Source organism: Dermochelys coriacea, chromosome 11, assembly GCF_009764565.3.
Source record: "Dermochelys coriacea isolate rDerCor1 chromosome 11, rDerCor1.pri.v4, whole genome shotgun sequence".
Lineage (NCBI taxonomy): Eukaryota > Metazoa > Chordata > Testudines > Dermochelyidae > Dermochelys > Dermochelys coriacea.
In genome coordinates, this window is record NC_050078.2 from 11,673,301 (window position 1) to 11,697,599 (window position 24,299).

General features: G+C 44.7%; 1 protein-coding gene across 6 annotated transcripts in view; it reads right to left on the reverse strand.

Moving 5' to 3' along the window:
* The window catches only part of MYLK (myosin light chain kinase), a 334,343-nt gene that overhangs the window by 95,967 nt on the left and 214,077 nt on the right, over nt 1–24,299 (reverse strand). For 5 of the 6 annotated variants that reach the window (XM_038421966.2, XM_038421969.2, XM_043504948.1 and 2 more), the window contains 3 exons: nt 17,740–17,877; nt 12,167–12,364; nt 10,436–10,682 (listed from right to left, as the gene is read on the reverse strand). In XM_038421966.2, coding sequence (XP_038277894.1) covers nt 10,436–10,682; nt 12,167–12,364; nt 17,740–17,877 — 583 coding nt within the window. The remainder of the gene's footprint in view (nt 1–10,435; nt 10,683–12,166; nt 12,365–17,739; nt 17,878–24,299) is intronic. The other variant, XM_043504946.1, reaches the window with a different exon arrangement.

The window sequence follows — 24,299 nt, forward strand, 5'->3', positions numbered from 1 at the left end:
CTCATCATGGGACACTGACTGCAATCCAGACCAGTACCACAGACTCTGACCCCCAGCCCCTCCTGGATGCAAGAGACGAGAGAACACCTGTGGCCCTAGCTAATAGATACTGTGTGAACCTCCCCTGATGAAAGATCTGCCACCCACTCTAAAACATAGTCCAGCCTGGGGGCGGGGGGGTATAAAAGGCTAAGCCTCCCCAAACAGCTGGCCTGCCACCTTTGGAGCGCGGCACCGCTGAAAGGGTGCCTGGGCCATAGCCTGGCCTGCACTCTGCCCCCAATGCCCCACCCGCCCTCTTCACCCCGAGGACCTGCCCTCACTCTGCCTTCTCCAGTCCCTGCTCCCCCACCTTACAGGAGGGGGCGAAGAGGCACATGCAAGCGGTAAGCAGCCTGTCAGCTGGTGGGGGTGACCCTTCGGGAGAGGGGGTGAAGAGGCATGTGCAAGTGGTATGGGGAGGGTATTGGGGAGGGGGTGACGACATGTGATAATGGAGGGGGGAGCCTTGGGGGGTAGGGTTGCCAACTTTCTAATCACATCCCTGAACTGAACACCTCTGCCCCGCCCCCGTTTGCTCCATCCCCCCTCCCGCCATAGCTCGCTCTTCCCCACCCTCACTCACTTTCACTGGGCTGGGACAGGGGGTTGGGGTGCAGAAGGGAGGGGGTGAAGTCTCTGTGGTGGGGCCGGGGATGAGGAGTTTGGAGTGCAGGAGAGGGCTCCAGGCTGGGGCAGGAGGTTGGGGTACAGGGGCTCTGGGCTGGGGGTGCAGGCTCCAGGTGGGGCCAGAAATGAGGGGTTTGGGGTGCAGGAGGCGGCTCTGGGGTGGGACAGGGGTTGGGGTGTGGGTGGGGGGAGTTTGGGGTCCTGGTGGCACTTATGGCAGCTCCCAGGAAGTGACTACCAGGTCCCTGAAGCCCCATGGCACGTGGGCGGACAGGGAGGCTGTGTGTGCTGCCCTTGCGCCTACAGGCACCGCCCCACAGCTCCCATTGATCGCGGTTCCCGGCCAATGGGAGCTGCAGAGCTGGCGCTGGGGGTGGAGGCAATGCACAGAGACTCCCTGGCCACCCATGCACCTAGGAGCTGCAGGATCCTGGCGGACACTTCCAGGACTCGCAGGGAGCCTGCCTTAGCCCCGGGGCCCCTGCTGCGCCACCTACAGACTTTTAACGGCCTGGTCAGTAGTACCAACCGGAGCCGCCAGGGTCCCTTTTCAACTGGGCCTTTTGGTCAAAAACCGGACCCCTGGCAACCCTACTTGGGGGAAGGAGCGGGCAAGGAGAGGGCCTCGGGGGAAGAGGCCGGGTGGGGAGCGTGGGTGGGGCTTCAGGGGGAGGAGGCCAAGCAGAGGCAGGCCTCCAGGTGGGGCCATGGTCCGAGCCTGCCCAACCTCCCCAAATGAAGGAGTCACGAGCCTCCCATGTTCCAATCAATCCTAAAGAAACCACTGATTGATACTAGAGACCTTTTAAACTGCTTCCTAGTGGCCAGTCTTCCTTTGGAAGCAAGCCAATTAAGAAAACAGGAAAACAGCAACAGTCTCCAACCTCACGTGTTAAGCTGCTAGTATGCTGGATTCCTCTCAGCCAGGCTTCAAGCCAGGCATTGTACTGGGACAGCACTTGTTGCACTGGTGGATGAAGCCCTCCTGTTGTTCTCAGTCTAGGGATGCTACTTCTATGCTCATCTTAATGGACCTTTTTGCAACATCTGATACCCAAATAATATTCCTTTCCCACCTCCAAGAAGCTTTCAACATGAATGGAAACACTCTGAAATGTTGCAGGTCCTTTCTTCAGATCAGTGCCAGAGGAACCAGGGAAGTCACTCCCACATGAGATAAATGACCAGGGACCTTACCATTTTCATTACTGAATGCAGAACCCATTCATTACTTCAGCTTAGCTTTCCTTCTACAAGTTCTTCACACATGCAAAATAAACAAAGAAAAAGACCTATAAACTACCCAGCTATTTCTCCTACAGTCTGGGAATGGAGGAAAAAAAAAAAAAAGGAGAGAGATTTCTATTCCAATTTCTATTTTTAAATACTTGGGAAGTGTTTGGATACTATGGTGATAGTGGGCCACATAAGTAGCTAGATAGATAAAACCATCCTGAAGCAGTTTCCTAAATCCTTTTTTATGATCTGTGGGTTCTAGCAAATGCCTGGGATTTGGGACCACTGGCTTCATGCCTTGACTCTGCCACTGCTTCACTGTGTCCTTGTCAAATCGCTTTAACTCTCCGAGTTAAATCCTGGCTCCAGTGAAATGTGTGTGCTTTTTACCACTGATTTCAATGGGGGCAGGATTTTACCTTTGTGCTTTAACTTCACCATCCATAAAATGGGGATAATATGACTTACTCATGTTTGCAAAGTGCTTTGAGATCTTCAGATTAATATGGTGATATAAGTGCAAAGAATTATTATTATTTAGGAGGGACTGGATGGCTCAGAGGATTAGTAAGAGGATACTAAGCATTTTACATACAGGATGCTGGTTTGATTCCAAGCTAGGTTGATAGTGGCATATGTGTGTATTTGGCATTCCTGCAAATTATTTTATATATATAAAAACTCTCCCATGTTGGGATCTTATATGCTAAACAGCAGACAGAGGCAGATTTCAACAGCTGAGTTACCAAAACCCTCCTAATGCTGGAATTATGTATAGGTCCCTAACTATAGCTGAGTTTAATGGTTGCACTATAAAGAACCGTGTTGTAAGTGTTGGACTCTGTAGAATTGCTTTGCAGAACACTATTACACAGAACTGATCTTTAAAATGACAAAGAATTTAAAAAACAAACAAAACCCCAGCTGTGAAGCCCAAAGCGATTTTAAAAATAGCTTCTGTCCTAACTGTAGGATCAGTTTGCTCTGGAACGGCTTTTATGTTCAAAATATCTTAAAAGGCTAATTTCTTGGCAGGATCTATTCAAATATTTTCACTGTACCTCAGGTCTGACACTTCCTGCGTGTCCCCAGAAAGTGGGAAGCAAAGGAGGAGCACAGCTAGCTGAAGTAAGGGGCCATGTTGAAGATTCCTGCTGGGTGGTGGTGTGTGAAACAAGAGCTGCGGAGTGAATTATGCTTTCTAAAAATTAACGGAAAAAGGGCCAACAAGTTGACCTCTAGCTGCAGATCTCGTGCTTTAGGGACCCTTGTTGTGAGGATTCAGAGTAGAGTTTGGCAACTCTTTGCTCAGAGGCAGTTACATGGGAACAACATCCAGATCATGCAAAGTTTTAACCCTAAAAAAACTCACTAACCATACTGGGCCAGATCGTCAGCTTCAAAGGGTCTACACTGATTTACGCAGCCAAGGATTGGGCCAAAAGTATTTTACACCTTTATTAGGGTTTGGCAACTTTGTAATGGAAAAGGGGACAAGAGACAATGTGGAGGGGAGGTCACTGCTTTCTTGCTTAAAAACACAGAGCATGTTGATAGAGCACAGGATTTGCACAGAAACGAGTAACACATTCCCCCAGCCAGACCATTGTTTCTAAAGGATAACTGCCACTGGGTGCAATCTGGGACATCCAATTGCTCTGCAAATTACCTTTACTCAATGAAATTCAAGGTATCCTTGGCTCATGAGGAGGGGGAGCTAACCTTAGGTTTTCTTCACACCCTCAAAAACTCTATATAAAGTAATCAAAACTAATCAAACTTTCAAAGAGGCTGCTAAGGACGAAGAAAGAGCAATTGTTATTGCTCTATTTAAATGTTGGGGAAGGGCTCGACTATTATGGGGATAGGGTGGTGACGTAAGCAGAGCAGAAGATTTGCAGAAGAAGCAAGAGGATGATTGCAAGACTATGCTATTATGGAGACAATGGCTTGGCTTTAGGATTTGGGGACTTCTCCAATTACTCCTGTTGTCCCTGTTTACACCAGGGAAGGTGAGTCAGGAAAGAGAGAGCACTGTAAAGAAGCACAGAGATTTTGGCTAGATGAGATGACGATAAGGTGTATCAAAGCAGGCATCACTGGCAGAGTGCAGTGGGGGGAAAGGTGTTTCCATTTCCCTAATTAAAAAGCACTGCTTACCTTTAATTGGCTAAAACAATTTTTCTTCACTTCCTGGACCAGGATCTGATTTACACTGTTGTATCAGCAACCGGATTCTGCTCCCTTATCTCTCAACTGAGCAGCGTTGCTGGTGCAGCTATACAGGCTGCTGTTTCCATTTCAATGGCTGCAGCTCAGGAGTGGGTGATTTGATCCCTCTATTTATACTAATTTGTGCAACACCATTCCTATGGCCCTTTACAATAACATGTCAGTAAAACATTGCTAAGGTAATGAAAACAAACACAGCTAGCACAAAGAACTGAGTTCTGTTTAGTTTTAAAACAAGGAATAGTATCAGCTTAACCAATGTCCCTTGACATTCAGCATTCCACCCCAAAGGCACAAGGTAAGTAAATAGGCCAGTTAGCATTTATGGAAGGAATAGGGAAGAAGAAAGGGAGCTAAATAATAATCACTGACAGAACACAATAACCAGACTGGGTTGTATGCCTGTGTGAATTAACTGGGACACAATAGAGTGGAAAAATGAAGGTAAGAGGCCTAAAGATTTTTAACATGTTTTTTGAATTTGTGGATAGTCAATGCAAATGGAAAATTGGGGAAGACATGAATAACAGTTGGTAGTGCTTAGAAACCTCAGAGAAAGGCATCTTAGAAACACCTAAGATAGATAGAATATCACACTTGATCAGTCTCTAATTCTTTAAAGGTGTCCCTGTAGAATTCAATGGGAGTTTTGCCATCAGCTTCAGGGGGCAGCATGTCACCGTGCAAGTGCTTTATGGCTTGTGCAAGGTGCTATATAAAATTAATACGAGAAATGGTAAAATACACTTCATTTGAAGAAAAATAGACTATGTTTTAAGATCTTCTGGTACACTATATTACCAGCCTGCTCTATAGTTGGGATTTCTCAGCTATACTATGTGATGGGGTATCTATCCCACACAGGACTGAAAGTGGCCAGCTAGGCTAATTAACTTCACAGGCTGCACCTGGAGGAAGAGCCAGGATGCAAGGAATTGATTGCAAGCAGTTCAGCTGGGCTGTAATAGGTGGGGCCTATAAAGCCAGGAAGCTGGCAACAGACAGGGGCTGTTGCTGGGAGAGAGCAGTCACTCTCTGGAAAGAGGGAGGAGGGTTTGGAGCTAGTACTTGACGGGACGGGACGGGACGGGACGGGACCGGACCCAACCAAGAGTAGTAGGAAGCAGTCCAGGGAATGACTAATGAGGGCTGGGAGAGTAAAGCACAGAACTGCTAGGCTGAGGGTCTCTGAATTGGAACCCAGAATAGAGGATGGGTCCAGATTCCCCTACCAGCCATTGAAGGCACCTGAAGCAATGAATGGGCCTGGGAAAACTGCCTAGGGCTGCTGAAGGAAAGACTTTGATATACCCCTGGTGGGGGGGATGCCAAGTGACCTAGCCTGAGGGCAGAGTCACAAAGAAGACACTTTTCAGAGTAGCAGCCGTGTTAGTCTGTATTCGCAAAAAGAAAAGGAGTACTTGTGGCACCTTAGAGACTAACAAATTTATTAGAGCATAAGCTTTCGTGAGCTACAGCTCACTTCATCCGATGCATCCGATGAAGTGAGCTGTAGCTCATGAAAGCTTATGCTCTAATAAATTTGTTAGTCTCTAAGGTGCAACAAGAAGACACTGCAGCTCCTGGGTTGAGAGAGGAGCAACAGACCTGAGAGACACCACTGACTTCCTGAGGAAACTACAATCCATTGGTGATCTTCCTAAAAACACCATCCTAGCCACTATGGATGTAGAAGCCCTCTACACCAACATTCCACACGAAGATGGACTACAAGCTGTCAGGAACAGTATCCCCGATAATATCACAGCTAACCTGGTGGCTGAACTTTGTGACTTTGTCCTCACCCATAACTATTTCACATTTGGGGACAATGTATACCTTCAAATCAGCGGCACTGCGATGGGTACCCGCATGGCCCCACAGTATGCCAACATTTTTATGGCTGACTTAGAACAACGCTTCCTCAGCTCTCGTCCCCTAATCCCCTACTCTACTTGCGCTACGTTGATGACATCTTCATCATCTGGACCCATGGAAAAGAAGCCCTTGAGGAATTCCACCAGGATTTCAACAATTTCCATCCCACCATCAACCTCAGCCTGGACCAGTCCACACAAGAGATCCACTTCCTGGACACTACGGTGCTAATACGCGATGGTCACATAAACACCACCCTATATCGGAAAGCTACTGACCGCTATTCCTACCTACATGCCTCTAGCTTTCATCCACATCATACCACACGATCCATTGTCTACAGCCAAGCTCTACGATATAACCGCATTTGCTCCAACCCCTCAGACAGAGACAAACACCTACAAGATCTCTATCATGCATTCCTACAACTACAATACCCACCTGCTGAAGTGAAGAAACAGATTGACAGAGCCAGAAGAGTACCCAGAAGTCACCTACTACAGGACAGGCCCAACAAAGAAAATAACAGAACGCCACTAGCCATCACCTTCAGCCCCCAACTAAAACCTCTCCAACGCATCATCAAGGATCTACAATCTATCCTGAAGGACGACCCATCACTCTCACAGATCTTGGGAGACAGGCCAGTCCTTGCTTACAGACAGCCCCCCAACCTGAAGCAAATACTCACCAGCAACCACACACCACACAACAGAACCACTAACCCAGGAACCTATCCTTGCCACAAAGCCCGTTGCCAACTGTGTCCACATATCTATTCAGGGGACACCATCATAGGGCCGAATCACATCAGCCACACTATCACAGGCTCGTTCACCTGCGCATCTACCAATGTGATATATGCCATCAAGTGTCAGCAATGCCCCTTTGCCATGTACATTGGTCAAACTGAACAGTCTCTACATAAAAGAATAAAATGGACACAAATCAGACGTCAAGAATTATAACATTCAAAAACCAGTCAGAGAACACTTCTATCTCTCCAGTCACTCAATTACAGACCTGAGGGTGGCTATCCTTCAACAAAAAAACTTCAAAACCAGACTCCAACAAGAGACTGCTGAATTGGAATTAATTTGCAAACTGGATACAATTAACTTAGGCTTGAATAGAGACTGGGAATGGATGAGTCATTGCACAAAGTAAAACTATTTCCCCATGTTATTTCTCCCCCCATCCCACCCCCCACTGTTCCTCAGATGTTCTTGTTAACTGCTGGAAATGGCCCACCTTGCTTGTCACCATGAAAGGTTTTCCTCCTTTCCCACACCTGCTGCTGGTGATGGCTTATCTTAAGTGATCACTCTCCTTACAGTGTGTAAGATAAAACCCATTGTTTCATGTTCTCTGTGTGTATATATAAATCTCCCCACTGTATTTTCCACCAAATGCATCCAATGAAGTGAGCTGTAGCTCATGAAAGCTTATGCTCAAATAATTTTGTTAGTCTCTAAGGTGCCACAAGTACTCCTTTTCTTTTTGCGAATACAGACTAAAACGGCTGCTACTCTGAGACCTGAGAGAGAGATGGTGTGGTGGTGTGCAACTTGAAGAGCTAATCCCCGGAGTGACCAGGAGGAAGCGCCAGACTACTGGTGAGTGGTGAACCCGATTACATGCTATCATAAAATCCAGTAGCACTGACAGAGTCATCTAGCCTCCCAGAGCCATGCAGTTAAAGAGAAGGAAAATAGACTCAGCTGTCACTGCCCCAGATAATGGTTAGATTGGAAATAAATGTATTTCCATACTCCACAAACAATCGAGTGTGCAGGAGAACGTGGGCTGCTCATGAACTATTCATGTTGGGCCAGATTGTCGGTTGCTGTCAATTAGTGCAGCTCAATGGAAGACAATGGAGCTATGCTGATTTATACCAGCTGAAATTTCTGAGGCTATTATTTATGGTGAGTGGTTGGTTACCTAAAGCACACTGTTTTGTTTCTACTCTCTGAATAGTAACTGAAACTTTTACAAATCAGAACTGTGTAAACAGGGATTTCAAAATTCACCCAGCAATAATTGCAACATATCTTTATTATGGAATAGAACAAACAAAATGAGTGCACTGATCTGTGTGTGATTCCCCAACAATTCTTGTTGTAAAAGGATTAGGGAATAAACTTTAACTTTTATGTAGCCTCTCTGTTATGCTTTCTTCAGTTTACTATTTCATATCTGCATCAAGCCCACCAGAAATCTCCTATGGCACTGGCTTTGTTACAGAATTTTCTGCTCTTAGCTGTACCTTCTATTCTATAGCACGTTTATGGTATGGTAAGCCTTCCATTTTAGGTATGTCCTTGCTGCAGAGTTAGCCTGGGTGATCAGCATCCAAGTTATCCTGGCTTGGGAGTGCCACACTGCAAAGTCACACTTGAGTTACTGTGTCCTCACTAGTACTGTATTCACCCGTGTGTCACTAGGACTTCTGGGGACATGCCCCATGGTTATTTTGTGCTGCAGTGAGCTGAGCCACTCCCAGTGAGTTGTGGGAGAAGCAGTCTTTCCTTCTGGGCACACAGAAGTCATGGACTATCAGCACTTGAATGATTAATCCTGTGTCCTCACTGCAAGGTGGGTTACCAGCCTGAATAAACACAGAATATGGGCTTCTAGCCCACACCCTCAGTCAAACCACCTAGCATGGGTTGAAAGCATCACTTAACCTGAATGAGAAGTTTGTGTGTCTGGAGGGGAGGCAGGGTTAGGCGAGTAAAAGCCCAGGCTAACTCTGCAGTGAAGACGTACCCAAATGAATCAGTGTTGTGACTCCTCTGTTCTCCTTTAAAATTTTAGCGTCCTCATGTATGCTGCACAGTGTGCTCTATAGGGTAGAAAAAAATAACTCGTGCAAGAAAGAATGAATAGAATTGAAGAATTCCTGTCTGACTAGTGGACAGTTTAATCTGGACTAAAAAGGTAGCCTATGGAACAATCGGAGCAAATTGATTTTTTTCCCCGATGTCACAGGCTCAAAGATCCATGGAAGTTAAATAAAACTTAATACAGAAAGTCACAAAATTAGCCAAATAAGGCAATGCATCAAAGTATGGTACCTAACGTAGAATATTGGTCTAAAGTTAGACAATTAAGTTTATGACCATAAAGGGAATGTTTCTAGGTCTGATTGTCACCATCAAAAGGGGGAATAAAGCTACAGCACTTTCTATGTGACACAGAAAGGCAGCAAAGTTGATGCTAGATTTGAGGGGCATAATTTTAAGAACAGATTAAAAGGCAAATCCTAGAGAATTTTTAAAAAGCACCTTCCAGGTTTTTAGGGGATTAACCCAAGCATGGAATATCTTGATCAATAAAGGCAATGTATAATGGTGTTTTAGCCCAAAAGAGGGGTCAGGAAAAGGAGGCTCTCATTCCAAATTAAAATATTTGAAGCAGATGGTCGGGAAATGCATTCTTCTCCCCTCCACCCCCCACAAGGTGAATCAAACATATGAAATGGCCCTTCCCAGAGGGATCATTCCCTTAAAAAGCTGGGGTCATTGGAAAAAAATCCAATGAGATAGCAGGGGAGGACTATGAGCATGGTAAACAAATAGGCTTGGCCATGACTTCCATAATCAGATACATATATTACCTTTTCCATTGCTGCTGGCCAAGCTTGATTTTTTTTTTCAGCATCTATAAAGAAAATTATGCCCCCGCTCTTTCCTCCTCTGCCCCCCTTTGTCTTTCAAATGCACCTCATTTCCTGTTGCAGCTTTAAATGAGTCTTTTGTCCTGTCACATGGACCCAGCTACTCTATTAGTCACAAAATAGTACTTTACATTTCTACAGCACTTCGATTCGGGGATCACAAAGCACATTACCACCATTTATGAACCCCTATAACATCTGTTTTATAAACTGGTAAGGAGTTGCACCAAAAGATGAAGTGACTTCTCAAGGTCACAAAGGGAGTCACAGGGGCAATACCAGGAATAGAACTTGGTCCCCTGCTGTAACTAGTGAGCTAAACTCCACCAGACCTTTCCATAAGATCAGGAACCAGCAGGGGAAGAACTGGTTACACTGAAAGGCCATGGCTGGCCATTGGGTATAACAGGCATGCTGTCCAGGACAGCACCATGTAAGCCAATGGGATGAGTGAATGCAAGGCTGTGAAGTGGGCAGCCTAAAGCTCTATGCCTTCCTAGAGTGGTGGGAGGTTTTTGCCCGCAAGTTGGGGTGGGTCTTACGAAAGGAAGATGTAAATGGGAGGGGTCTCGTTTTGTTCAAGGGACGGAGGAGGGAGGGATGCCCAGCTGCAGTTTGGGAGATGGAAGTGGGAGGAGGCTGAAAATAACTACATCAAAGTGCTCCAAGGGCTGGGGAAACAACAAATCTGCACCTCAAAAAAATTGCTACCATGTATTTCTTTTGTGATGCACGTACCTGAGCTGGATTTCATACTGCCCAGCCTGACGGCGCTGCACATTCCTCATGATCAGCGTGAAGATGTCGTCGTTTTGCAGGATCTCGCACTCTGCTCCCGACATTATTTCCTGCCCATCTTTAAACCAATGAACTGTGGGGAAAGGGTCTCCAGCGATGGCACAGGAAATGAGGACATTCTGTCCAGGAGCCGCTGTCACAGATCGTGGTTTGCTAATGAACCAGGGTTGAATACCGTCCTGAGGTTCTGCAGCACACAAATGGAGGAGCAATGTGGGATTCAGAAAAAATAAGCAAGAGAAATGGCCACACCTAAGTGTGAGCATCCAACTGACTACACTATATGCAAAGTAACCACAGGGTCACAAGGGAATTCTGAACACTTTAGGGTATAATCTTCGAACCTGGTAACACAGCTGGCCTTTAGCCTTGCAAGAAACTCTTAATAATACTAATATTAAGCAGTGATTGATCACATTGTTGGCCAGATTTAGTCCCATGTCACAAAGTTGCCCTAAATGGAAAGCTGAGGATTTCTCTAGTGTAGGGGGACATGCTGGGAACAGGGGTGGAGTCAGTGGAATGTGATTCATGGGGCTGTTACAAGCTAGTGTAACAGATCTGCCATGAGGCTGACCCTGAAGGCTGAATCCCGGGTCAGGCAGAGGGAAAGGCAGACAAAGCCTTCTCTTCATTGCAAACTCAGGTGTGCCAGTCTGCTGTATCCAAGGAGTAAGCCCCATTGCCTCCAAATCATTTAGAAACATTAAATTTAAGATAACTCCTGGGAAGTAGGCATCCCATTTTAGGAAAACTGAGACGCAGGAATTCAGGACAATGTTTGGAACTCTGATTTTTGGGTGTCCAAATTGAGACATCTTGGGCCCAAATTTCAAAAGTACTGAGCACCTCATAATTCTAAATAATGTGAATGGGAGCTATCAATGTTCAGTGCATTTGAAAGACTGGCCCAACCACATCAACTTGGGCCTCCAAAATCAGAGAGGAAAACTGAATGAAGATTTGACTTATCGAGGGCCCCAGTGAAAAAAACAACACTGGAGTGCCTGAAGACTTATGACTGCTTCTTATATACTTAAGTGACTTGACCAAGCTACATCCTTCTATTTTTCTTTAAAAAGAGATGGTGCTTAGTGCACCTAAAGCCCCATGCACTTAGCTTAGGGCAGAGCCCACTCCCTGTACCCCAAACCACATTAAAGATGGGATTTACATCACACAGAAGTTGCCTTCTCAGACTTCGTTTATGAGGTTGTTTTTAAATTGCAGAGTCCAAGTATTCCTCACACATTATTCTTATGGTGCTAATAATAAAAGAAGCCAGCATGCCTGGCTCCTGGGCAGGTTTTCCAAATGCCCAGTGCTTTAATTAGAAAGAAAAACCAGCATTAAATGGTTTACAGTAATTCCATAGCTAAGTAAGCCTCGATAATCAGAATCTGAAGTAGCATTTAGCATAATTCTTGCATTGATCTTAGAAATAGTGTGCAGGGATGAGGTTTTTAAACTGTAATGTGAAGTCCCATAGTAAAAATGGAGAAGTTGCTTCTGCTCAACAGCTCTTAACCCAGACACACAGATTTGAGTGCTCACAGAATCCACCACAACATACTTTACATACGTTATCTACTTTAAATAGACCCTCATCCAGCAGACTGGAATGCTGTCCTCTGTGCTCTTCCTAAATTCAGAGAGCTTCAAGCTTCATACCTTGTACAGTCAAAGTTGCTTGGGTCTGAGTTTCTCCCAAGTCATTCCATGCTTCGCAGGTATATTTGCCTGTGTCCTCAGGGAATACCTCCTGAATGTACAGGCTGTATTCATTGCCTTTCTTTTCAAAGTGAAAGTCTTCTGTCTCTTGGATTTCTTTCCCATTGTGCAGCCAGATAATTTCAGGAGGTGGGTTAGCTGAGCAACACCAAAAAAACAAAAGGCATCAACACAACTGAAAAGAGACGCAACCTCATCAGCTCTTAGGATCTCAGAAAAGGCCCATTTCAGCCATGGCATAAGCAGACACAAATTGCACTGATTACCTAGTGTGTGCTGTACCTTTTTTGTGCTAGGACTTGGATCACTACTCATGAAACACTCTGAAAGACATTTGATATAAACAACTCAGCTTGTTGCATCATCTCCCCTGCCAGAGCTCCTTTTTTATTTACTACCATGTATGGGATCAGCATGGAAACAAAACCGACTTGTAAAGTTGAATCTGCCTCACCCAGATTCAAGCCAGAATCATCTATTAGGGTCACAATGGAAGTGATCAAAGATTGTGATTTCAGGTAGGGAAGAACTGGCAGAAGAAATGGTTACTTACTGTAACTGTGGTTCTTTGAGATGTGATGCAGATGTGTATGCCACTTAGGTGTGTGCGCACCTGGCACACCAGAGCCAGAGAATTGTGCCTAGCAGTAACAGTAGGAGGCAGTGCTTGTGCTGCATGCCCATAGCCCCTCCCCTGGCTATATGAGGCAGTGCTGCCTTGACCCTCTGTCAGTTCCTTCATGCTCAGCGCCCAAAGACTAGGCTCCAATGCAGAGGGGACAGAGGGGGTCATGGAATATACATCCACATCATCTCTAAGAACCACAGTTACAGTAAGTAACTGTTTCCTCCTCTTCAAGTAGATGCAGCTGCTTATCCCACTTGGGTGACGTACAAGCAGTACCCACCCCAAGAGGCAGGGCTTAGATTCTATCTAAACAAGGACTGCCAGACCACCCTACCAATATTTGCATCCACGCTGGATGACACAGTAATGGCATAATGGTTCATAAACGTTCATATGGACAAAGTGGCAGCCCTGCAAATGTCCAATATTGAAACATCACTGAGGAATGCTATTGACGTAGCTTGCACTGTCATAGAACGAGCTCTTACCTGCTGAGGTGGTATAGCCAAAGCTATTTTGTATGCAGCCTTGTTACAGGATGTTATCCACCTAGAGATCATTGTGAAGAGCCACTTGCCCCTTGATATGATCCGCATATGACACAAATGAGGCGAAGCACGAAATGGTTTAGTCCTGCCCAGGTAGGTTAGACATCTGACATCTAATGTTTGGAGACTATGCTCTCCAGGGATGAATGTGGCTTAGGAAAGAACACAAGTAAATACACTCCCTGGCTCAAATGAAACTGAGAAACCACATTAGACCAATTATTTTGGGTGTGGCAGTAAAGTAACTTTTTTTTTAGAGAGTAGGTTGGGATGGAGAGGAAGGGATATGGGAGGCTGAATCATCAGCATAAGAAGGCTGGAGAAACAACACTGTCTCAGTCATGCCAGGGCAATGAGGTTGAATTTGGCCCAATCTGCTTTCAGCTGGAGGATGACCTGTGGAATGATTGGGATCGGGGGGAAAAGTGTACAAGAGAACTGATTCCTAGCTGAGATAGAAGGCATCAGTCAGGGAGCCCAGACTGAGGCCCTCTCAAGAGCAGAACAGACAGCACTGCCTGTTTTCCCTTGTAGCAAACAGGTCGATCACTGGAATGCCCCATGCTCCTAAATGACCTGTGGGATGCTTGTCTTCAGGGACTACCCATGACTCAGGAAAAAATTCCTGCTGAGATGGTCTGCAAGGAGATTCTGGACACCGGGCAAGTGATCAGCTATTGAATGATACTCTCCTCAATGCAGAACTGCCATAACCTGATTGCCTTTTAGCAGAGCACCCTGGAGAGTGCTCCCTTTTGCTCCCCCTTGCCTGTTGACATAATACGTTGTGGTGGTATTGGTACATACATGAGCCATTGAGCCCCTAACACAGTCCAGAAAGGCGTGATATGTATTGTAGATGGCTTGAAGCTCCAGGACATTGATATGTAGTGAGGTCTCCTGCTCTGATCACAGAGAGTGGAGTGGAGAGAAACTGGATGGCATAGCCAAATCTGATAGTGCTCAGGACCCAGCTGTCAGTGGTAATCAAGCCCCAAGCATTGTGATAGCTAGCCAGCCTGTCCTGAACAGAGGCGATGACTTGGACCATTGCTCTGGACAAAAGAGTAAAAATGGGAGCTCAGGGCATCGGAGGGAAGGGGCATTTTGACTGGCCAAACCCCGGACCTGAATACTTTCTCTTCTGAGACTTATGCTCCTTTCTGAGGTAGCACCATTGTCTTGGGGAAGGGACAGACTGCTCAATGGTGTGTTGTAAACAATATTGCTGCTGCTGTTGACCACCATAGTGGCACCTTTGCACTGCGGGAATACACACCCCCCAGAAACGTAACGTAACCCTAGAATCCTTGAAGTGGAGTCTTGTCCATCTTGCCTGAAAAAAGCACTCGGCTGTTGGAAGGGCAAATCCTCCTTAGTCTGTTGCATGTCGGGAGCAATGCACACATTCTCCAGCAAGGACACCCTTCTCATGCCCCTGCTGAGGCCATCACTCTGGTCAAAGTGTCTGACATTCAATGTGGACTGCAATGTCTTAGCCACCAAGCAGCCTTTGGCGACGAACCCCTGAAACTTCTCCTTGGAGGTTTCAGACAACTGATCTGCAAACTTAGACAGCTGTCCAATTCACAAAATCTTATTTGGACAACAGTGCCTGCTGGTTCACAGTTCACATTTGCAGGGAAGAGGAGGTTTAGATCTTTCCACGCCTTGTCCTTAGAAGTGGACTTAAATCTGCCCTGCCGGGTTTTATCATTCATGGCAGTTACAACCAGGAAATTTGGGGCCAGATGGGAGTAAATGCCCTCAAATCCCTGCTTCGCTACAAAATAGCATTTCTTCAAGCCCTTTGCAGTAGGGAGTACCAAAGCTGATGTGCTCAAATGAATCTTTGCAGGCTCCAGGAGCACACAGTTAATAGAGAGAACCACTCTCCCAAGGGCAGGCGGCTGCAGGATCTCCAACTAATGGGTATTCTCCTTCAGTCCCTCCTCTTGAATGCCCAGGGAAGCAGCCATGTGCTGCAAAATTGGTTGGCCTTGAAGACCTCTGGCACTAAAGGAGAGGAAGAGCCAGGCACTGTCGAATCATCTGGAGACAAAAAAAAGAGGCTATTAACTGAAGCAGGCTGGATCCCGTTCTTGGACTGATGAACCTGGACAGGATGACTCTGGAGGCTCTGCAAGGGGAAAGCTGAACTGCTGCAGGTCCAGGCATCAAATCAATAGTCCCTGCCACTGATCTACCTGGTGATCTTACCTTAGGGTAAGCTGAGGGAGTGCGACCTCTTCAACTGAGTGTCCCATGGGTGCAAGGAGTAGCTGACGGTGATGAAGTGGAGGGTGGCAAGTGCTGCCCCAGTAACATTGGTGGCACTGAGCATAGCACAGTAACAAGGAGTTTCCTGGTGCTGAGGAGGTCCCTTGCACCAACCCTGGCACTACCCCACTTCCATAGACTGCAGAAGGGAAAAACTGGGGTGCAGTGCCAACAGACACAAGTTCAGTGGCCCACCCAGCCACCAGGGCTATAAACTAGGTTAGCCCTGGAAAAGTTCTGGACCAAGGCAGAGCTCAGGACAGAAAGGCAGAGGAGGCCCACTGCAGCCTGATATGCCACCAGCCTGGAAACAGCTGCTGCCGACATCACCCTTGTAGGTACCAGACAATGGACACTCCACAGCTGGAACTGGAGTAGACAGTACAGGTCTCTAACCTCCCTACACAGTACCTGGGAGTGGTGAGAGGGACCTGCTCCACCCTGCATGCTGGCAATAACACTGGGTGGGTCCATTCTCTTTCTGGAAGAGAAGAGTCTCCATAAGATCCAGAATGGTCTCAATTGACCTTATGCAAACTCTTCCTTGGTGCACTTGAGGGGGGAATCAGCTCCTCCATCTCTTCAGTGAAGCACTAGATCCAGAGTGCAAAACAGCAGCAGTTTCAGAACCCGAGGGCGACCTTCAATTTGATATAGGCCTTGGTGTTGAAGCAGGCCACGTGGCCTGAAAAGGTCCCTAGCCACCTGAGTCCATTTTGTGGATGATTTACAAATTGAACACCACTCCCTGACATGGGCCTTGCCCAAGTAGAGCAAGCATTGTACATGGGTATCGCTCTTCCCCCACCCCCACAACAATGAGAGTATCACAGGGAAATGCTTAACTAAGGTAATTCACACTAAATCTCAACTAACCCTAAAACTAAGGGTACTAACTATATACAACTAGAAAAATCTCTAAATGATAGAGAGTTTATAAAGTTAAGAACCACACAGAGCTCTGACTCCAGCCATAGGCAGTAAGAAGGAACTGAGGGGGGTTGAGGTGGTGCTGCCTCATATAGCCAGGGGAGGAGTAATGAGCACCAGGCATGAGCACTGCCTCCTAAGGGTACTGCAAGGCAAAATTCTCTGGCTCCAGTGTGCTGGATCCTAAGTGGAATACACAGCTGTATCTACTTGAAGCAGCAGGTGAACACCAAAAGAAACAGATGCTATCTTAAACCAGAGGTCCCCAGTGAGACCACAAAGTACAATGACAACTTTTGTCCAAAAGGCTGTTTCCCAGTCACCTTCTCGAATTATTGTAACAGGCAAAATTATTTCCAGTAGAAGGTTTTCCATGAGATGTTGGTTGCTCCATAGGGAAGATCTTAGCCAAAAGGTGGCAGGGTTGGGGTTTGTTTGTTTTAATAGTTCAACTCTGGGTCAAGTAGATGATACCCTTACTCACACTGAGTAGTACTTTACCCCTTGCACCATCCCATATGGACTAAATAGGACTGCTCAATAGTAAGGTACTACTCAGTGTGAGCAAGGGAATCAAAGAGCCATGGATGTCAATGGAGATGTCTGTGATAGGAGGTAATGTTGAGTATTTTTTAGTACATCTCTTTGGAAATAAAAAATAATAAAGGTGTCAGCTATAAAATGACATTTTAGATCCTCTGATCAAATTAGCTGCCAGAGATTGTGTTACCAAAGTTCATTGTAAGGCTGATCTCTCTTCTACAGCACTAATCTTGCACCAGCTGACAGCAGTTCAATCTTGTCTGATTCACAGCACAGGCTATTATGAGCCCTTCAAGACTTAATTTCAGTTAAACAACAAGGAGTTGATATTATTTTGCTTATTACAATAAAGAGATCCTTCTGCAGATCTGAACACTAACAATAGACAGTGTTCATCCACCTTCAGGTTCAGTCCAGACGACCCTAATTTTTGCTTTGTTAAAATTGGTTCCTTGAAGCATTATATTTAATTACAAAGTCTCTCTCACTAAGACATAAAAGGCAAACACTGCACATTTTAATTATTTGGTAGGTCTAGCATCCAAGGTTTTTCTTTTAAATAATGCTGATACTTTGTTACTTACCCGATACTTCCACAGTCATTATTACTTGGCTTCCATCCATTACCTTGAGGTCAGTCAGGCCTTTAAGGAAGACTGGTGCAAAGGTCTTGTTTGTCTGGACAGATTGTGGGCTTTCCACTTTCTTGCTGCTTTTCTTTTCTGTGGAAATGGAAAAACGGAAAGGTACCTTACTGGGAACTCTCTCAATGCATTTTAGCTGCTCTTCGACTCAAGGTGATTTCAGTTGGGTGGTCTCAGTTCAGTTCTTAGACAGGTATACATGTCACCAAAACCCACCACCAACATGGCTCTCTCTCCTGTTGGCAGCCTCAGAAGAGAGGCCAAAGACTGAGTGTTGACTGAACTGTCCTCCCTCCCCCAATCCACCCAGCTCAGAGTTCATGTATATTGGCAGGATAGCATGGATACATTTAAACTCATTTTCCTTAATACACCTGTCCTTATGCAGAGACTTTGTCTCCACAGCTGACAATCCAGTTCCTTTCATGAGTGCTAAATTCATAGTGGAATATGGAAACCCACCTCACCCCTCTCCTGTATTACACTCAGCAAAATGTGTGATGATGGGAAAGATTCGTTACTGCCCCCTCAGACAATTGGTTTATGCCCTGAAGGATGAGCTATGTTTATCCTTACTTTAGGGTATATAACTATATCCATCTACCTGGAAAATAACATCTCCGACCTGTGGGGACAGTTCTTGTGTAATTGTTACTATGATACCATGGGAAGGAAATGCAAATAAAAGTGGTTCCCTTGAACTCTATGGGAGTAAGTAGGGAAGGGGGAATGCGTTGGGAGCCACTAGGAAATAGGTGGGGGGTATGTGTGGAATGGGGTAAATTGGACTGTCATATTAAGCAGTTGTATATCCAGAGGAAGAATATGGATGTGCCCCTCTCCTATGACTATGAAGGAGCAGGATCAATGGCTTATTGCAAAGGGGGGGCATTTAGGGGTAATGTATATGGGGTACAGGGTATTCTGTTGGGAATGTATGCAATCCTGCAATATAACACTAGGAGGCAAAATCCTTCCAGTATATGATCAAATTATGAACTTCTATACCCTGCCACCTGGACTATGGTGCACCAATGGATCAGTGGACTTAATCGTTGTAAACAATCGAACTGGCACCTACTACCCCATACCGTACCAAGTAGTTGAATTGGTTTGGACAATACCAAATTTCACTGTGGATATTCAATGGACACACAATATGGACAAAAGTACACAAAGATTACAAGAGCAACTTGCTGCAAGCGCCAACAGTTGGACACACTTATAACACACTCTACAGGATGGCACTGACAAAATTTTAACCTTATCAAAGGAGGAGAAGCAGTGTGTTGGAGGTGGCCAGGATGTTGGACCATACTGCAGTGGTCAGGACTCTCGGTATTGCTGTGGATTATCATAGCAGCAGGTGTATTGTTAACTATATGTGTGCTACATTGCATATGGAAACGATCAAGGGGAGCACAACCCCCTAGAGAACAGCCACTAATTATAACCTATAAGTAATGTAGTAAGCCCCTGCCGCCCCCCCAGTGTACTAGACAACCTGGACCCAACCTTCTCAGGCCCACTATACTGGGAAGTCTGGAACACTAATTGGAATAGGTGTAGTATGCCCGTACGAGAAAAGGTGCAGGGCATGGTACTTACTACACAAGGGGCAGTGGGACAGATGGAGCATCAACACCTTCCATCTTGATGCCTGGCCCTATCAGAAAGTGTGTCGCCATATGTCCTATGTTTTTCCAGGGATACCTGGGCAGGAGGATCCCAAAAGGAAAAAAAAAAAAAAAAAAAAGGGTGGAGTGTTAGGATATAGCTATTCAGGCCTGTCTGTAAAGGCCTATACTCCAAGAATATAGGTATATGTTTATCATTTAGCTAGTAATAGAGGTATACAAGAAAGAATCTGTGTAAGGGCCGTCTCTCACTGTGACAGTCTGAGGCCCTGTTCTTAGGCTAAGGCCTTTGGCTAAGCAGCAGAGGCAGCCATAAGCTGGGAAGCGAATGGTCAGATCCTCACATTCCAAACGAATCAATCTGGGGCTGTTAGGAAGGGGATCCGATCTATCACCTCCAGAGAAAGGGAAGAGCCTAGAAGATGTAAAAGGAAATTTAGGTTGATAGTTTTCTGTCTGGTAAGAATTCACTTATCAATAGACACAGCTGGAAAACCCTTATGTCTTTATAGATGTAGTTGTGAAATCCTCACTTCTGTATTGTTTTGTCATTATAGTTCCCACTTTGCTATTGTTTATTGGCATGGTCTCTGTCTGGTTCTGTGATTGTTTCTGTCTGCTGTATAATTAATTTTGCTGGGTGTAAACTAATTAAGGTGGTGGGATATAATTAGTTAGCTAATCATGTTACAATACGTTAGGATTGGTTAGTTAAATTTCAGTAGAATGATTGGTTAAGGTATAGCTAAGAATATTACTATATAAATTAGGGGCAAACAGGAACTAAGTTGGGATTCGAAAATAAGGAAAAAGGAACTTGGATTTAAGCTTGCTGGAAGTTCACTCCAATAAACATCGAATTATTTGCACCTTCAGACTTCGGGTATTGTTGCTCTCTGTTCATGCGAGAAGGACCAGGGAAGTGGGAGAGTGAAGGAATAAGCTCTCTAACAGTGATGATGGGAAAGATTCCTTACTGCCCCCTGAGGCAATTGGTTTATGCCCTGAAGGATGAACTATGTTTATCCTTACTTTAGGGTATATAACTAAACTACAGCTCCTTTAGTTAAAAATTATCCAGGATTGTTGGAGACTCCTCCTACAGTCTGTCTGGAGGGATTCATATGGTGTAAAATCAGCTTATTTGGCTAGATCCTTACAGATGCATCAGATAAGAGTAGGTGCTTCTGCTCAAAAGCTCAGAGGAAGGGCATTTATGGAGCCAATGTACTGGTGGTGGCCAAATATAGCAAGCCATCAAATATCTGTCAGTCACTTGGGAACACTTGCTGTTTGATTTATCTTGTGAGCTTGCTGAGGGTAGAGATTGTGTTGTCTTGTACAGTGACAGGCACATACTCATGGCCCTCCATAAACAAGAACAGCTTCTTTTGCATCTGTTCCCATCCAAGAGATTTTGCCCTAATTCTCCCTAAAGTATTTTTGTCTAAGAGGAGCCTTTTCTAATGAGGTTTTGTCCCAGAGGCTTATGGTACAGGAAGTTTTTCCATAGGGATGGATAGCAAGAGATCGAAGCTTGTTTGGTAAGAAATGGGGGGACTCAAACCTACTGCAGCTGAATGTAATGGTCTTAGCTTTTGAAATGCCTAGTTTTCCACCATGCTTCATTTATCTAGCACCTATTTGCAGTATGAGTGGCATTGTGTAGGTAAAATGGTCATGATTTTGGTTCAGGCCCAACTCCAGTAACAAGCTACTAGGGTTTGTTAGCTCCCCCATATGTCATTCTTTACTCATGGAGAATGTTAGAGAAAGGAAGTGCTGGAAAAGGACTGCTGCATTGTGAAATCCAAGCTAGTTTCCTCTGCTACATTTCTAATGCCTGGCAAACACCACATAGAAAGGAATAAAGATCGGAGGGAGAACAGCCATTAAAAAGGGGGGGGGGGAGAAGGGGAGGAAGAGAGAAATAGGACAGGAAATGGAGAGCAGAGACCAAAAAGGACACTGAGAAATAATGCTTCTAGAATTCCCTTTATCCCAGCATCTCATAAGACTTTACAAATACAGAGAGAAGGACAAAGGCATGCAAAGAGGAGGAACGGGATAGGCAATCTAAAGAAGGAGCAGGAAGAACACACAGGGTGAATACAGCATTGTTACTAACAGTACTCCACTAAGACTGACCAGGACATTTATTAGAACCTTTGACTCCCTTGTTCTGTATAATCTAAACAGGTGAATTTCTGTTTTGTTATCAAGAGACTAGCACTACACAGTATACCCAGAATATGTTATAAACTGGTTTAGTCACTGCAGAAGGAATATGTCAAAAACAAAACTAAAAAAACAATGTCAGCAGCATTAACTCCTCCGAATGTGCACCACAAAAATGTATGTTTTATGTACTGGAGTAAAACCAACTGTTTATACAAAGCTGTATCAAAGTTAAAGGACATCTGCAGTAGTGGTGAAGAGCAAACAAACCCCTACAAATAATTACATCTTAATTATAACAAAAAGAGTGATTACAAGTTTAGGCTCCAGTTTTGCACGTTGTTCCAAGCAGATGAACCCCGCCACACAAATGCAGCGTTGATGACTTCACTTGGGCTGTGTGTGGAAGGAAGGCTCTCCCCATTCATAGCAACTTGCAGGCTCAAGATCTAAATAGCAATCTGCCATCATGACTGGCCAATGCTGACCAATAATACCTGACACTTTAAGGTGAAGTGCAGAGAGCTAAGCATCGCTTAAGTCTCAAACAAGGTGTAGGTTGAATTTAAGCAGTGCTTAGGTTTGTATCAATCTCTACACAGAGGTGAATTTCACCCTTACAGAAAGCATAAAGACAGGTTTCAGAGTAGCAGCCGTGTTAGTCTGTATTCGCAAAAAGAAAGCATAAAGGTATTTAAACAATGTTTAGCTCAATAAAAGAGCTGGAAGGGAAAGCGTAAAAGGGTATAAACTAGCGAGGGAGAAGAATTATTAAGGTGGGACAAGGAGGAAATGGGATGAAATTATGGACATGAAAAATTCGGCTGAATATCATGGGGGGAGGGAGGGAGATTCCTAAAGGTGATCAGTGTCTCTTCAGGAACAGAAAGAAAGACACTGTGTATATTATAACCTCTAGAGAGACAGTCCTATCCTTATAAACATGTTCTGTATCAATACACAGACATTGTTTTAAACTTCTCCTTAAGAATGTATTAAGCCTTTCAGATTTACTTTAAATAGTCCACTACTTAATTTCTCATTATATTTTATGATCCAGTAGTGGAAATGACACTGTTTTCTGATGCTCACGCTTGTTAGACTGCACATATGGCAGGGAAGGCAGCTCTGTAGCAATGGATGTGAGCATTTGAGACCCTGACAGTGCTCGAATAGCTCCTACATGCACCTGTTCTGAGGGAGAATTCCAGGGGAAATGAAAAGTGCAATCAAAGAATCATAGAAATGTAGGACTGGAAGAAACCTCAACAGGCCATCTCGTCCAATCTCTTGCACTGAAGCAAGACTAAGTATTGTCCCACACAGGTGTTTGCCTGTTCTTAAAAACCTCCAATGACTGAGATTCTACAACCTCCCTAGGTAACTTGTTCCAGTGCTTAACTAGCCTTACATTTAGGATTTTTTTTCCCCTACTGGCTAACATAAATATCCCTTGCCGCAATTTAAGCCCATTACTTTTTGTCCTGTCTTCAGTGGATAAGGAGAACAATTTATCACCTTCCTCTTTACGACAACTTCTTAATGTACTGAAGACTTATCATGCGGCTCCCCACACTTACAATTCTCTTCTCCAGACTGAACAAACCAAATGTTTTCAATCATGGCTAAGATAACTAGTATTCCCATTCAAATTATGACACCTAGTAGTCGTATGACCATAGTGCCTAGGGGCTCTAGTCATAAGCAGGACCCAACTGTACTAGGTGTTGTACAAACACTGAACCAAAGAACAGCCTCTGCCCCAGGGCTTACAATCTAATTAGAGTGCAATAAATGAACGGTTGAAGAGACTGACTACAAAGAAACCGGAACATACTTTTTTCAGAAACACACAGCACTAACAAAACAGATTTAACACCCCCCCCCACCAAAGATGTGTCTTACAGGGAACAATCTGATTTTAAGCTATTCCTGTTCAAACACAGTGTGCTGCATGCACTGGTATTTTAAAGCAGATTATCATCATTGCCATTTATTTCTAATCTTGAAATTGGCTTATTTTATAGAGACTTAAATTCTGGATTTTAAACACCATCTGTTTAAAAGGAAACCATGACCACTTATTCCATGTAATGTCCCATCCTCTAAAAAGGACACAAGACACTGGATTTTAATTATGCTTAGGAAAATTGAATGGATATGCTGACAAAGCTGTGACTTCTAATGGACGCTAGACTCTGACAATATGGGTTTTCTCTTGTAGTATCGTCGGCTCTTGGTCTAAAGCCACACTTTCTTATTTTGGGATCCAACTTTACAATGTGATGTGCTAGAGTGGAATGCTTTACTCATGCGGCATGCTTGTGCTGGAGGATTAAATTGCAGGATCTGGGCCTTAATCATTACCCAGCTCTCCTTTTGTAAATCACATATTGCAGTACAAGGTTGACGAGATAATATCTTGCATTGGACCAGCTCTTCTTCAGGTCTCTGTAAGCTTGAAAGCTTGTCTCTCTCTCTCTAACAGAAGTTGGTCCAATACAAGATATTACCTCACTCACCTTGTCTCTATAATATCCTGGGAACAACATGGCTACAACACTGGAAACAATAATGCATTACAGTAACTTAAAACCTGCTGCAGACTGCATTCTAATACTTCATGGACTTGTTAGCAAGGCTGCACAAATATTTTCCTAACTTACTTTGGAAGAAAACCTATTT